The sequence below is a fragment of the Eulemur rufifrons genome, chromosome 29 (genome assembly GCF_041146395.1).
Source record: "Eulemur rufifrons isolate Redbay chromosome 29, OSU_ERuf_1, whole genome shotgun sequence".
Taxonomy (NCBI): Eukaryota; Metazoa; Chordata; class Mammalia; order Primates; family Lemuridae; genus Eulemur; species Eulemur rufifrons.
The window spans coordinates 67,060,111-67,073,119 of record NC_091011.1 but is presented as its reverse complement, the minus strand read 5'-3'; the positions used below and the strand labels follow the sequence as shown (position 1 = coordinate 67,073,119).

General features: G+C 36.1%; 1 protein-coding gene across 1 annotated transcript in view; it reads right to left on the bottom strand.

Annotated features, from left to right (window-relative positions):
- ZNF277 (zinc finger protein 277) overlaps nucleotides 1-13,009 on the bottom strand; it is a 93,832-nt gene that overhangs the window by 44,369 nt on the left and 36,454 nt on the right. The window contains exon 2 of the mRNA XM_069461861.1: nucleotides 530-731. Within this exon, the coding sequence (XP_069317962.1) occupies nucleotides 530-731 (202 nt within the window). The remainder of the gene's footprint in view (nucleotides 1-529; nucleotides 732-13,009) is intronic.

The following is a 13,009-nucleotide window of genomic DNA, read 5'->3' as shown; positions in this document are numbered from 1 at the left end:
TCTATTCTTATACTCCTTTGGCTTTTTGAATGATGCAACTTTTTTCTGGTTTTCAACTTCATCACAGTACTTAAATTGAGATTTGTTTGGGAAATATCCTTTTGGCTTGAAAGGCTCCAAGGGTCCCTGTTCCCAAACATTGCCTTTTGGGTGGCCTGCTACCAAGTCTATTCCAGGCTTTCTAGAAGGACTCACTCAGTTAGAGAATTGCCTATGGCCTAAAACATGAAAAGAACATTAATCTGATAGACATCAACAATCTCATGGATATTGCAAAGGGAATAATATCTACTCTTTGGAAAGTGGGTCTGTTTTGAGAATTTGTAGTAAAGGAATTAGTATGTGAAATTCTCAAATACAACTTATACACTAAAGAAAAAAAATACAAAGATTTTTTTTAAAAAGTCTAAGGAGAAACCTCAAAAAGAATATGAATTTTCATATTTGTAAAGGAATTTTACATATAGGTTATGCTAGTCCTCTACTAATAAATAAATTTAATTCTTTCACAGAGAAAAATAAAGCTTACCTTTGGAAATCAGCAACCAACTTGACATCAGCTATGACAAACTTATGCTCAATAATCATGTGCTTCAGAAGTTTGTCTTGTTCAGCCACAGGAAAATGTTCTTCACAGAAAATACAAGGCACAGATGGAGAACCTTCTAAAGTGGTGGTGCCACCTGGACTTTCTGGCAGGGAAAGCGGCTCTAGGATACAATCCTTACTGTCTGGGAAAGACAAAAAAAAAAAAAAAAAAAAAAAGCTGAAACCAACTCTTCAGATGGATGATTTCTTCTCACCTCCTGCATTAAAAGGATCCTAAAGATATTTACATATCTCCCAAAAAAAAAAATACATAGTGCCAGAGAGTAGGATACTTTATTATCATTTTAAACATCTTTTGCAACCCAGAGGCAGGGAATATTGCAAAGCAGCTCAAACTCCCCATTTGCTTGGTTGAATGGGGGAAACCCATTCGTCAGGGCAGCTGTTCAAGCCGCCTTCTTGGACACTGGCCAATGGCAGCAATTCCCGGGGTATTTGCAAGGGGAAAGGCTGCAACACGCTGGGTAAGGTTCTAAGGCCCAATTGTGACCTCTGGTGAGAGTCATCACACTAAGTGAAGTGAACGGTATATACTGAAGCTACAGATGACGCCAGGCCTGTCTTTTAAGCTGCTTCCTGTCACACCTGCAAACTCTTTCCTGTTTCTGATTATTTGTCACATACAGAGAAGATGGCTCTCACATTGGGTTGACACAGCATGTGCTGGGTGGCCCAAATGGCAATTTTCTATGTTGATTTATATTCATCTTTTGCTTATTACACAATTATGTATCACAAGTCAGGCTTCTGTGAACAAAGAGATGAATGCTCATTTATTAGACTTATGGGGCAAACATTTTCCTGTCTGTACTATTCCTTTTTCTAACATCACCTACAGTACCTTCAGAGTTGAAGTGTGTAAGGTCCATGTCTCTGATTTTAGGGCCTGAATCTGCAGCCAGTTGTGTCAAGAGCCTCCTTTAGTCGCCAGAGTAGAATTTTGGACCTGTCACTTACACAGGCTGTTAGTAACCAGAAAACAAGAGTAAAGAAACTAGGGTAAGGCCTTTGGCATTCTGGGGAGCGAGTGGAGGATGGAGGTAGAAGGAGAGAAAGAGAGAGAGAGGGAGAGAGGGAGAGAAGGAGAGAAGGAGAGAAGGAAGGAGGGAAAGAGGGAGTGAGGGCGGGAGGAAGAAGGAAGGAAGATAGCTATTCCACAGTCTTTGAAATTAGATTAATATCAGTTCTCCTATTCAAGTTTATTTGTTATTTTTATGTAATTTTTAAGGCATTCTTAATTTATTAATTAATTGAATCAATCACCAGTACAGTGCTGACCACGGCTTAAGAATTAGGAAAGTGATATAAGAGGGCAGCATTCATTCACTCAATAAAAATCAACTGAGTATCTAATGGGTGCTGGTCTTTTCCTGTTCAATGTTGCATGACATGGTTCTGACCATCAAAGTTAAAGTGCTCACAATTTGTTTTAAGGTATAAATAAATTAAAAAGATAAAGAGATAGAGAATGTATAGTGTTGATGGGAGAAGTGGGAGGGGAGAGTCACCTAACTGAGCTGAAGAGGGAAGGTGTCCTGTAGGAGAGGACCCTCTAATGCATCACTCACATATACTCTATTCATATTAAAGTGTGCTCAATCAAAGTGTTTATATTTGTTCATTAAATTATTTACTAATACTGGGCAAGAGTGCCCAAAATACAAAAAACTGGGCTGGCTGATATAACTCAGTAAGATTTTTCTAACAGATTGTTTATTTCCAGCTGTCACCACAAGTATGATATTTACATCTTACCCCATGGTAAAAAGATAATAGATGTACAAATATATAATCCTTCGGTATAGGGACCTTGAAGCCTAAATGGCAAAAGGAAGTAAATCATATCTCCTTTCAGCAAAGAGGCAAAGCATCTTGGAAATTCTGCTTTTGATCCAAATTCACTTCAAATAAATAACAAATTATCTGTGTTAGTTCTCAAATTGAATAGCAACTTTGTTCAAATGAACTGTAAAAACTACCATCCCAAGGAAGCTGAGGTTTTAAGGAGATCCTACGATGATTATTAACAATTTTATTGGCTTTGTGTATGATCCTAAAAGTGTCAAATTATTATTTTAGGGCAGTGCTTCTCAAAGTTTAATGTGCACATAAATCTCCTGGAGATTTTGAAAAAATGCAGATCCTGATCCAGCAGATGTAATGGCCATGGAAACTCGCCATTCAAATCTCCTGCTGCTATGAGCACAATCTACAAGAAGACCTCAGGTGCTATGTTCAGAAATTCCATTTGCACTGAAGCTAAGCCTCCCACAGGCTGCTCTAAGTCAATGAAAAGGGATTAATAATCAACATATATAAAAAACTCCTACAATTTAATAGTGAAAAAACAAAATAACCAGATTAAAAAATGGGCCAAGCACTTGAATAGAGAGATCTCCAAAGACACACAAATGGGCAATAGTATATGAAAAGGTGTTCAACATCATTAATCATCAGGGAAATAGAAATCAAAACCACAGTGACACATCATCTTACATCTGTTAAGATGGCCACTATCAAAAAAACAGAAAATTATAAGTATTGGCGAAGGTATCGAGAAACTGGAATCCTTGTGTACTGCTGAGAATATAAAATAGTGCAGCTGCTGCTACTGAAGACAGTATAAAGGTTCCCCCCAAAATTAAAAATAGAACTATTATGATCCAGCCACCCTACTTCTGGTTATTTGTCCAAAAGAATTGAAAACAGGATCTCAAAGAAATATTTGTACTCCTATATGTTCATGGAAGCATTACTGACAATAGCTAAGAGGTGGAAACAACAGATGCATAGCTAATGAAAATATACTATCTAAATACAATGAATACTATTCAGCTTTTTAAAAGAAGAAAATTCTATTATATGCTACAACATGGATGAACCTTGAGGATATTATGATAAGTGAAATAAGCCAGTCACAGAAGGACAAATACTGCCACATGATTCTAATATCTAAAGTAGTCAAAATCATTGAAGCAGAAAGTTGTATGGTGGTTGCCAGGGGCTGAGAAGAGGGGAAAAAGAGGAGTTGCTGTTCAATGAGTATAAAGTTTGTTATGCAGGATGAAACTCTCAATGAGCTCAGGAACTACTACAAAATGGACTCAGGAGCAAACTGTTTAGTAGACTACAGGTGGACCTATGTAGAAATGGCTTGATTACCCATCCATATTATGCATAGCTAATGAGACAAGACTGATCATGCTCCTTCCCCTCATTATACCAGCGAAGCACTGCAGAATCCACAATTTTGGCTGCTGCCCCCCTTCAAAGCAGCATTTCTTAGTTTTGAAACTACCTAATGGTAAAAATGTTGTGATTAAGTTTCCTTTCCCAGGCCAACTTCGGTAAAAAAACTGGGAAACTAAATGGTACATTAGTTTCATTTCTTGGCTATAGATTACATATGTTTCTGGTTTATGTATGATACCTTCTTACCTTAATCAACTCCATAAAAATGAATTAGTGGTGTCTTCTTTAATAATGCAATAATTACAATAATGCGGAAGCTGCAGTTGTTTGAAATATTATAAATTCATGACATTTTAGAGAGAAATAAATCCTAGGAAAAGAAAGTAAATGGATAAACATGAATCTTTCCTTATTAATATGACAAATGAAGGACCTTTATGCTATATTATTACCTCAAATATTCTTTTGCATCAAGATATTTCATTTCCTTTACTGCTTTTACTCTATACTATCAAAGATACTTCAGAGCATTTAAATTAATACTGAGGGCCAGGACTAGGGATGCTGAGGCTCTAAGTGAAATTCAAGACTGGATATTGGCACAAAGTCCTCAACTTTATCTCCTTTCTACCAGTAGGGGGCAGGAGTCAGGGGCAGACATTAGGGATTTGGGAATATAAATGCAGAAGGATTTTTCATTGGTAAAGCTGGAAATAAACAAAGGCATTAAAATCCCAACTGTAGTCAATGGTAAATTTAATTAACCAGAATAATCTAATGCAAACAATACTGGCGATCCTAATAGAAGGGCCAATGTAACAAAAAACACTGACAAAATGCTTTCTGGCAAGAATGGGGAAACAAAGAGATTGGTGAGTGCTCTTATTTATTCAGTTCTATGGAGGAAAAGATGAAAAGAAAGGGAGAGTAAATTATGATTCAGAAGATTTCATTGGTTATTGACATGCATTATGCTTTCTAAATAAGTAGTGCCCAGTGGAAATATCATAGTGCATTCACAGAGGTTGGGTTTAACCTAATTTGATTGGATTTGACAGGAAATTACTTTGACATTAATAGTCTAGTCAATATTTTAATGAAATGGGTTGGCAACTGGAAAATTGTAAATTACCTATCTGATGCTCCCTATTAAGCATAATTAGTATTTTTGATAGAATCATAAATTTCTGAGTTGTAGGAGTAAAATATCTCTATTTATAAGATTGAATAGCTATGCCATGTTTTTATTTTAGTGTCTGATGTCTTAATTCATTAATATGAATTTTTTTAGTGAATAGTTTTGTTTTTATGGAACAGGAAAAAATAATTTTTTAGGCATAGAAAAATACATTAATAAATAAGGGACTTTTAAAAGTAAGTACCACATAACCACTGATTTAAATTCTTGCTTTAGAACATTTGAATTTCTCAAACTACATATGTATATCTCTCTTGTATCAATTAGTTCCTTGAAAAAAACTGGTTTTTATTTTTCTATGGAATGGAAAGTATTCTGTTTTGTTGACAATTCTACAAATGCATTTCTCTCTTTGGTTTATGTCTTAAACATAGCAATACTTTAGAATAAAGTCAAGTGGTACTTTCAAATTAATAACTATTTCGGATAGGTTTTTCATTTAGAGAATAATGAAATTATTAACTAGAATAATTTATTCCAAAAAAGTCCAGATATGTAAATATCTTATGAGATAAAAACATTACATGGGGTAAAAGAGTATCACTCAAGATTCCCAGTCTTAAGATCTGGGGTATTGACTCATGGAAAAAAAACACTGATATTAAAGAGATTCAGAGCCTTAAAAGTAAAGAAGCTCCTCAAGAAATCTAGATTAAAACAAAATACCTAAGTGACTGTTTATTTGAAGTTATTAAGTGGCAATTAATGAAACTGAACCAGATGTTTATACAAACCACATGAAACAGATATCCAATAATTATCTTTAAAAAATTGAAAGTAAATCAAAATAAGCAAGCCAGGGAAAAATTATATGTCCTGAAAAAAACACAGCAACTCACCTATGGTTTTGGTATGTTTTTCACTTTGATCAAAAGGTAGTCATCATGATTCTACAAAAATCTTTCTACTTTGGACTTTAATTTCGGATATGCAAAAAAAATTTCCAGAACAATAGTCTATAAACTATTATTCTTTGTACATCTTGTATTCTAAGATCACTCCATATTTCTAGTGTTTGCCAAATGATCCTATGTGAGATGAGGTCCTATATGAGAACACTGAAAGACAAAAAACCAACACATTGTAAATCCTTAAGAAATATACAAATAATACTAATTAGGTATTTCAAGCTCCTGAGAAAAACTGCTCTTTACCTGGTAAGTCTTATTCAAACTAAATAAGTTTTTAAAAAATATCAATTAAACCCTATGGTTTTCAAGTTTGAAAGCAAATTCCAAAATACTCAGCCACTAAGCTTTGTGTGAGTGTGAGCACAGGCATGTGGTATATTTTCCCTCTAAATCTAAAACGAGTTTTTCTTCCTAATGGTCAACTTTCCTTCCTTTCCATTTCTGTGCTTACATACAAGGTCACTTTCTCTGGTCACTAGGTGAAACAAAGGCTGTGCCTCAATGAGAGTTTATTTTCCCTGATGGACTTGAATTATAGGAAAATTAAATTAAACTTCATGGCAAACTGCCATGAAATACCCTTGACTTTCTAGAAAAGGCACCCAAAATCATTCAGATTCATTTGAACTGGTCTTACATACTGGGCCAGCGTTAACAAAAGTGCTTAGTTGTCCCTAAGAAAGGAAAGGTTGAGTTCTTGTTGTTGAAGAATTTCAATCATCTGTGGGTGTATCCAAGGAAATCTTGGATAAGGTCTTGGCTGGGGTAAGCTGCCACCACTGCTATTTTGAAAGTGCAGTGGGCTCACAAATTCATTGTGGAACCATTGTGGAATGAGGAAGTGGCAATAGATTAAATCTTGTTCTCTCTTTGCCTCTCAGATTTGAAGCCTCAAATCTCCTAATACTCTCCCCACAGGCAGATATTCCCTAGCAGTGAGATGCACATTAATAAAAAAAAAAATGGAAAAATGGGGAAGGTGAAAAAAATTAAGGGGATTTTTAGAAGCAAGCAAGAGAGAAACAGCCAGCAAAAGCTAATCAAATGTTAGCAATTATTAAAAGCATTGTTCATTGTCCTCCTTTTCTCTTTCTTCCCCAACCTCTTCTCATTCTTAACTCTAATTCTATAAAACTTAAAGCATTTAAGAAATAAGACTTTTCAAATAGAACTATTTTCAATAAGATTCTAAAGTTAAAACATATTAGGGAAATGTTTGATTGCTGAAACTGATAAAAATGAGATCAGCACCCAAAGACATCAGGTTTCCAAAATCCCAGCACTCCCCTAAACACTGATTATGCATGACTGCATGATAGTCATTAAATAAAATACAAAAATGTAAAATAAGTTATTGGATTGTATAAAATAAGCTAAGGGAAAAATAATGCTATTCAATATATCCAATATACTTAAAAATATATTAAGAGGTTATAGTAGTGATCAATCTTTCAGAACACAAAAGTGCTTTGCTCTGAATCTTACCACTAGCTGTCATTTCTGCTGTATTTTAAACCAGTGATTCGCAATTAGGGAAAAGACACAGTTATGATAATTTAGGAAGCTTTTTCACCTATCAGCCCCTAGGTGAAAACCATTGGGATGAACAAATGCTTACACAAAAAAAAAAAAAAAAAAAACCCCAAAAAAACAAAAGAATAAAGAGTACAAAGTTTAATATCAAAGAGTTGACTCCTACATTTATGAAAACATAGGTATATATATATATTTTGGTAAAGTTAGAGATTATTTAAAAACTTCAAGAACAATTTCTTTAAAATTCAACATTTGTGTGACATCAATAACTCCACAAGAGAAGATCTAGAACTATAAATAGCCAAGGGATATTTTGAAAACAAGGAAAACACAGCATTATCGGCACTGCTAGTTTTTGGTGAAGCAATTGTTTTCAGGAGTACAATAAAACTTTAGAGCTTGAAAAATAGGGTTTTCAATATTCCACACACCTATATTTTATAATTATTTTCAAAAGTTAGTCTGTTGTTATGGTATGCTGGTGTTCAAATATTTCACCTGAAATTTCAGAAGCTGTTGCAGCTGTTAATCTGTTGTCAAAAAAGTCTTCATTTTTTAGTTTGTGATTTTTCTATCTGTTGATAACCCTGGACCATTGTCAGTGACCCAATGGCTAGACAGTAACTATACAGCAATCTTAAGAATTAAAAAGTAAATGTAAAAATGTTAATCATAGGAAGTAGAGTTGCCTCTGTCTGTAGTAAGATGACAATACTACTCACAGCTTCTGTCTGTCCTTATCATTTAAAGGTTAACAGAGCAGAGCCAGCAAATACCTGCCTCCAATAGCTTCTTTCTGCACCCTTCCCTCTCCAAATGATGACTCTTCCTTTCTATAGAGAAGCACCGCTAACTGTTCTAGGACTTCCACATTTTCCTCTTATTCAAAATGAAAGAACATCTCTGAATGGTCTTCTGTACTTTTTGGTTGACCGATGTAATTACTTTGATTAAAATTCTCACTGAACTATTTTGATTAAGCCTTATAGCATTTTAAAACAAAATGTTCTAAATGCAAAAATGAATGCATAGTTCACTATAGAACTTGTAAGCAAAATGAAGGGAAAAAAAAACCCATAATCTCACCATTCAGAAATAACCATTATTAATATTAAGATGTTTTTTCTTTAAGTATTGTCATACCTCATTTTATTGTGCTTCACAGATGTTGTGTTCTTTTACAAATTGAAGGTTTGTGGTAACTGTGTAGAGCAAGTCTATCAGTGCCATTTTTCCAACAGCATGTGCTCCTGCTTCGTATCTGTGCTACCTTTTGGTAATTCTTGTAATATTTCAAACTTCATCATTATTATTATACCTGTTATGTTGATCTGTGATCAGTTATCTTTGTTGTTACTACTGCAATTGTCTTACAGTACCAAGAACCACGCACCTGTAAGACAGCAAACTTAATTGATAAATGTTGTATATATTCTGACTGCTCCACTGGCCATTCTCCTATTTCTTTCCTTCTCTTCGGGCTTCCCTATCCTCTGAGACATGACAATATTGAAATTAGACCAATTAATTCTACAATGGTCTCTAAGTGTTCAAGGGAAGAGACATCCATCTCTCATTATAAATCAAAAGCTAGATATGATTAAACTTAGTGAGGAGGCATGTCGAAAGCCGAGATAGGCTGAAAGCTAAGCCTGCCATGCCAAACAGCCAAGTTGTGAATGCAAAAGAAAAGTTCTTGAAGGAAACAAAAGTGCTACTCCCGTAAACACATGAACGATAAGAAGGTGAAACAGCCTTATCACAGATATAAAGAAAATTATGAGTGAGGGTCTGGATAGAAGACCAAACCAGCCCCAAGATTCTTTGAAGCCAAAGCCTAATTCAGAACAAGATCCTAATTCTCTTCAATTCTATGAAAGCTGAGAGAGGTGAAGAAGCTGCAGAAGAAAAGCTGGAAGTTGGCAAAGGTTGGTTCACGAGGCTTAGGAAAAGAAGCCATCTCTGTAAAAGTGTAAGGTGAAGCAGCAAGTTATCCAGAAGATCTACTTAACATAACAGATGAAAGTGGCTACATTAAACAACAGATTTTCAAAGTGGACAGAACAGCCTACTATTTCAAGAAGATGCCATATAGGACTTTCATAGCTAGAGAGAAGTCAATGTCTGGCTTCAAAGCTTCAAAGGACAGGCTGACTCTCTTGTTAGGGCCTAAAGCCGCTGGTACCTTTAAGTTGAAAGCCAATGCTCATTTACCATTCCGAATGTCCTCAGGGCCCTTAAGAGTTATGCTAATTCTACTCTGCCTGTGCTCTAAAAATGGAACAACAAAGCCCAATGACAGTACATGTTTTACTTAATATTTTAAGCCCACTGTTGAGACTTCTACTCAAAAAAGATTCCTTTCCAAATATTATTGCTCATTGACAATGCACATAGTCACCTAAGAGCTCTGATGGAGATGTAGAAGAGATTAATGTTGTTTTCATACCATTAACACAACATCCATCTGCAGCCCATGGATCAAGGAGTCATTTTGACTTTCAAGTCTTATTATGCAAGAAATACATTTTATAAGCCTATAGCTGCCATAGCGATTCCTCTGATGAATCTGGGCAAAGTCAACTGAACACTCTGGAAAGGATTCACCATTCTACATACCATTAAGAACATCTGTGATTCAGGGGAGGAGGTCAAAATGTCAACATTATCAGGAGTTTGGAAGAAAGTCGATTCCAACTCTAATGGCTGACTTTGAGGGGTTCAAGACTTCAGCAGAGGAAGTAACTGCACATGTGGTGGAAATAGCAACAGAATTAGAAGTGGGGCCTGAAGATGTGACTGAATTTCTGCAATCTCATGATAAAACTTGAACAGAGGAGGGATGAGGAATTGGTTCTCATGGATGGGCCAAGAAAGTGGTTTCCTGAGATTGAATCTACTTCTGGTGAAGAGGTTATGAACACTTGAAATGACAACAAAGGATTTAGAATATTCTACAAACTTAGTTGATAAAGCAGTGGCAGGTTTTGAGAGGACTGACTCCAATTTTGATATAAATTCTATTGTGGGTAAAATGCTATCAAATAGCATCAAATGCTACAGAGAAATCTTTCATGAAAGGAGGAGTCAATCTATGTGGCAACTTCATTGTCTTATTGTAAGAAACTGGCACAGCCACCCCAACCTTCAGTGACCACCATCCTGATCAGTAAGACGCCATCAACATCGAGACACCACCCTGTGCCAGCAAAAAGATTACAACTTGAAAGCTCAGATGATCATTAGTATTTTTTAGCAATAAAGTATCTTTCAATTAAGGTATGTATATTTTCTTAGACATAATGCTACTATATATTTAACAGACTACAGTATAAACATTACATTTATATGCACTGAGTAACCAAAATATTCACATGACTGGCTTTATTGCAGTATTTGCTTTATTGTAGTGGTCTGAAACTGAACCTGCATTATCTCTGAGGTGTGCCTGTATATTTCAAGATAAAAAAAATTAATCCTAGGCCGGGCGCGGTGGCTCACGCCTGTAATCCTAGCACTCTGGGAGGCCGAGGCGGGTGGATCGCTCGAGGTCAGGAGTTCGAGACCAGCCTGAGCAAGAGCGAGACCCCGTCTCTACTAAAAAAAAAATAGAAAGAAATTATATGGACAACTAAAATATATATATATGCAAAAAATTAGCCGGGCATGGTGGCGCATGCCTGTAGTCCCAGCTACTCGGGAGGCTGAGGCAGTAGGATCGCTTAAGCCCAGGAGTCTGAGGTTGCTGTGAGCTAGGCTGATGCCACGGCACTCACTCTAGCCCGGGCAACAGAGTGAGACTCTGTCTCAAAAAAAAAAAAAAAAAAAAATTAATCCAAAAAAACTTGCTTGATACTGGCTTTTTTCCCCACTTACTATGCAACAAGTAACTTTCCACACCACTGAATATCCTATAAAATTACTTACAATAACCATAATATTCTAACATTTGAACATAATTTATTTAACTAATTCTCCATTTCAGATATTTAGGTTGTACGTATTTCTTGTTTTTATAAATAAAATTTCAGTAAAAACACCTGTCCCTATTTTTTACCCCTTTTTAATGATAATTTTCTTGGAGTTAGTTATTAGAAACAGAATTTCTGGATCAAAGAGTATGGATATTTTAATGTGGATCACTTATATCTTTAGTTATGTGGTGGCTAAAGAAAGTTTGGGCATTAACAGTTAGGAGGTGAGGTTAGTAGAAGAAACCAGATATCATAATGATTGACTTTGAATATAAAGCTGTTTTCTTTCTTTCCTTTTCTTTCCTTCCCTTCCCTTCCCTTCCCTTCCTCCCTCCCTCCCTCTCTTTCTCCTTCCTTCCTTCCCTCCCTCCCCCTCTCTCTTTCTTTCTCTTCTCTCTCTCTCTCTCTTTCTCTCTTTCATTCTTTCTTATATGAAGAGAGTCAGAAAGGATGGTCAACAATCTCTCCAGCCTCAGAGCTCCTCATTTACTTTCTAGAGCAGAAGAGCCTGAGCAGGACTACAAGTGAGACCTATTCTTGGGTAGGGATGCAGCCATGTCTCAAAAGCTTTCAGCAAAAGGCAGGCTAGGGCTAAGGAGGAAACAATTAGTATTTTACTGAGGTTGTTTTTTTTTTTTTTTTAATTTATGGAATAATTTGTTTAAAGCTTTCTTTCTACCCTGTCCTATTCTCTCAAGCTTAAAGACATTTTGCAATACTTTTATTGGTTGTTAGACACTAACCAAGATCAATTCCCCTTTTCAACTGACCAGTCACGGAGTGATTATAAATAATTAATTAACACAAGTTAAATTACTGAGTTTGAGTAGTTGGTATAAGTAAACAATGTATTGTTTCTGAGCATTGGTAAGTGGTAATAATGTATCAAGGCCTCCAGTGGTAGTTCTCAAAGTGTGGGCCAAACCAGCAGCATCAACATCATCTGGGAACTCCTTAGAAATACAAATTATTGGGCCCTAGCCCAGGATCTAATGAATCAGAAATTCTGTGGGTGGGGCCCAGAAAAGAAATCTGCATTTTAACAGTTGGGCCAGGTGAATCTGACGCAATTTAAGAATCACTGGCCTACAAACCTGACATCACAAGATCTTCTTGAGAAGTTGTTTCATAGGATTTGTAAAGTGCAGGAGGACAGATGCCAAAAATAAGACTGGAGAGGAAGGCAGGTAACTGGTTAGGGAGAACTTGCCGTGTCATAACAATGTTTAGATTTTATAAAGTAATTCAGCTTTTCTCAAAGAGTGGTTAGGACCAGAATTACCTCAGACCTAATTAATCGAATTCTTGGGGTAGGGCCCAGAGCAGGATCCCCAGGTGTAGGTACACTAATCTTCAAAACCCATTGCACTGGCCTACACTGTTGCCTAGAAAAGGTCACGTAGCTTCTAGAACCTGGTACCATCCTGTCCAGTGCATTTCAGCCTTTGCCCTTAAACCACAATAGACATTGTGTGTTTTCTGTCATAAATGGCTATTTATTGGTATTGCCCAGTGCCCTGCAACTGAAACCTCTATTTCCAGAGTTGAAGATTCTGATAGAGAACCTTTTTGAGCAAAGGTAGTTCTGA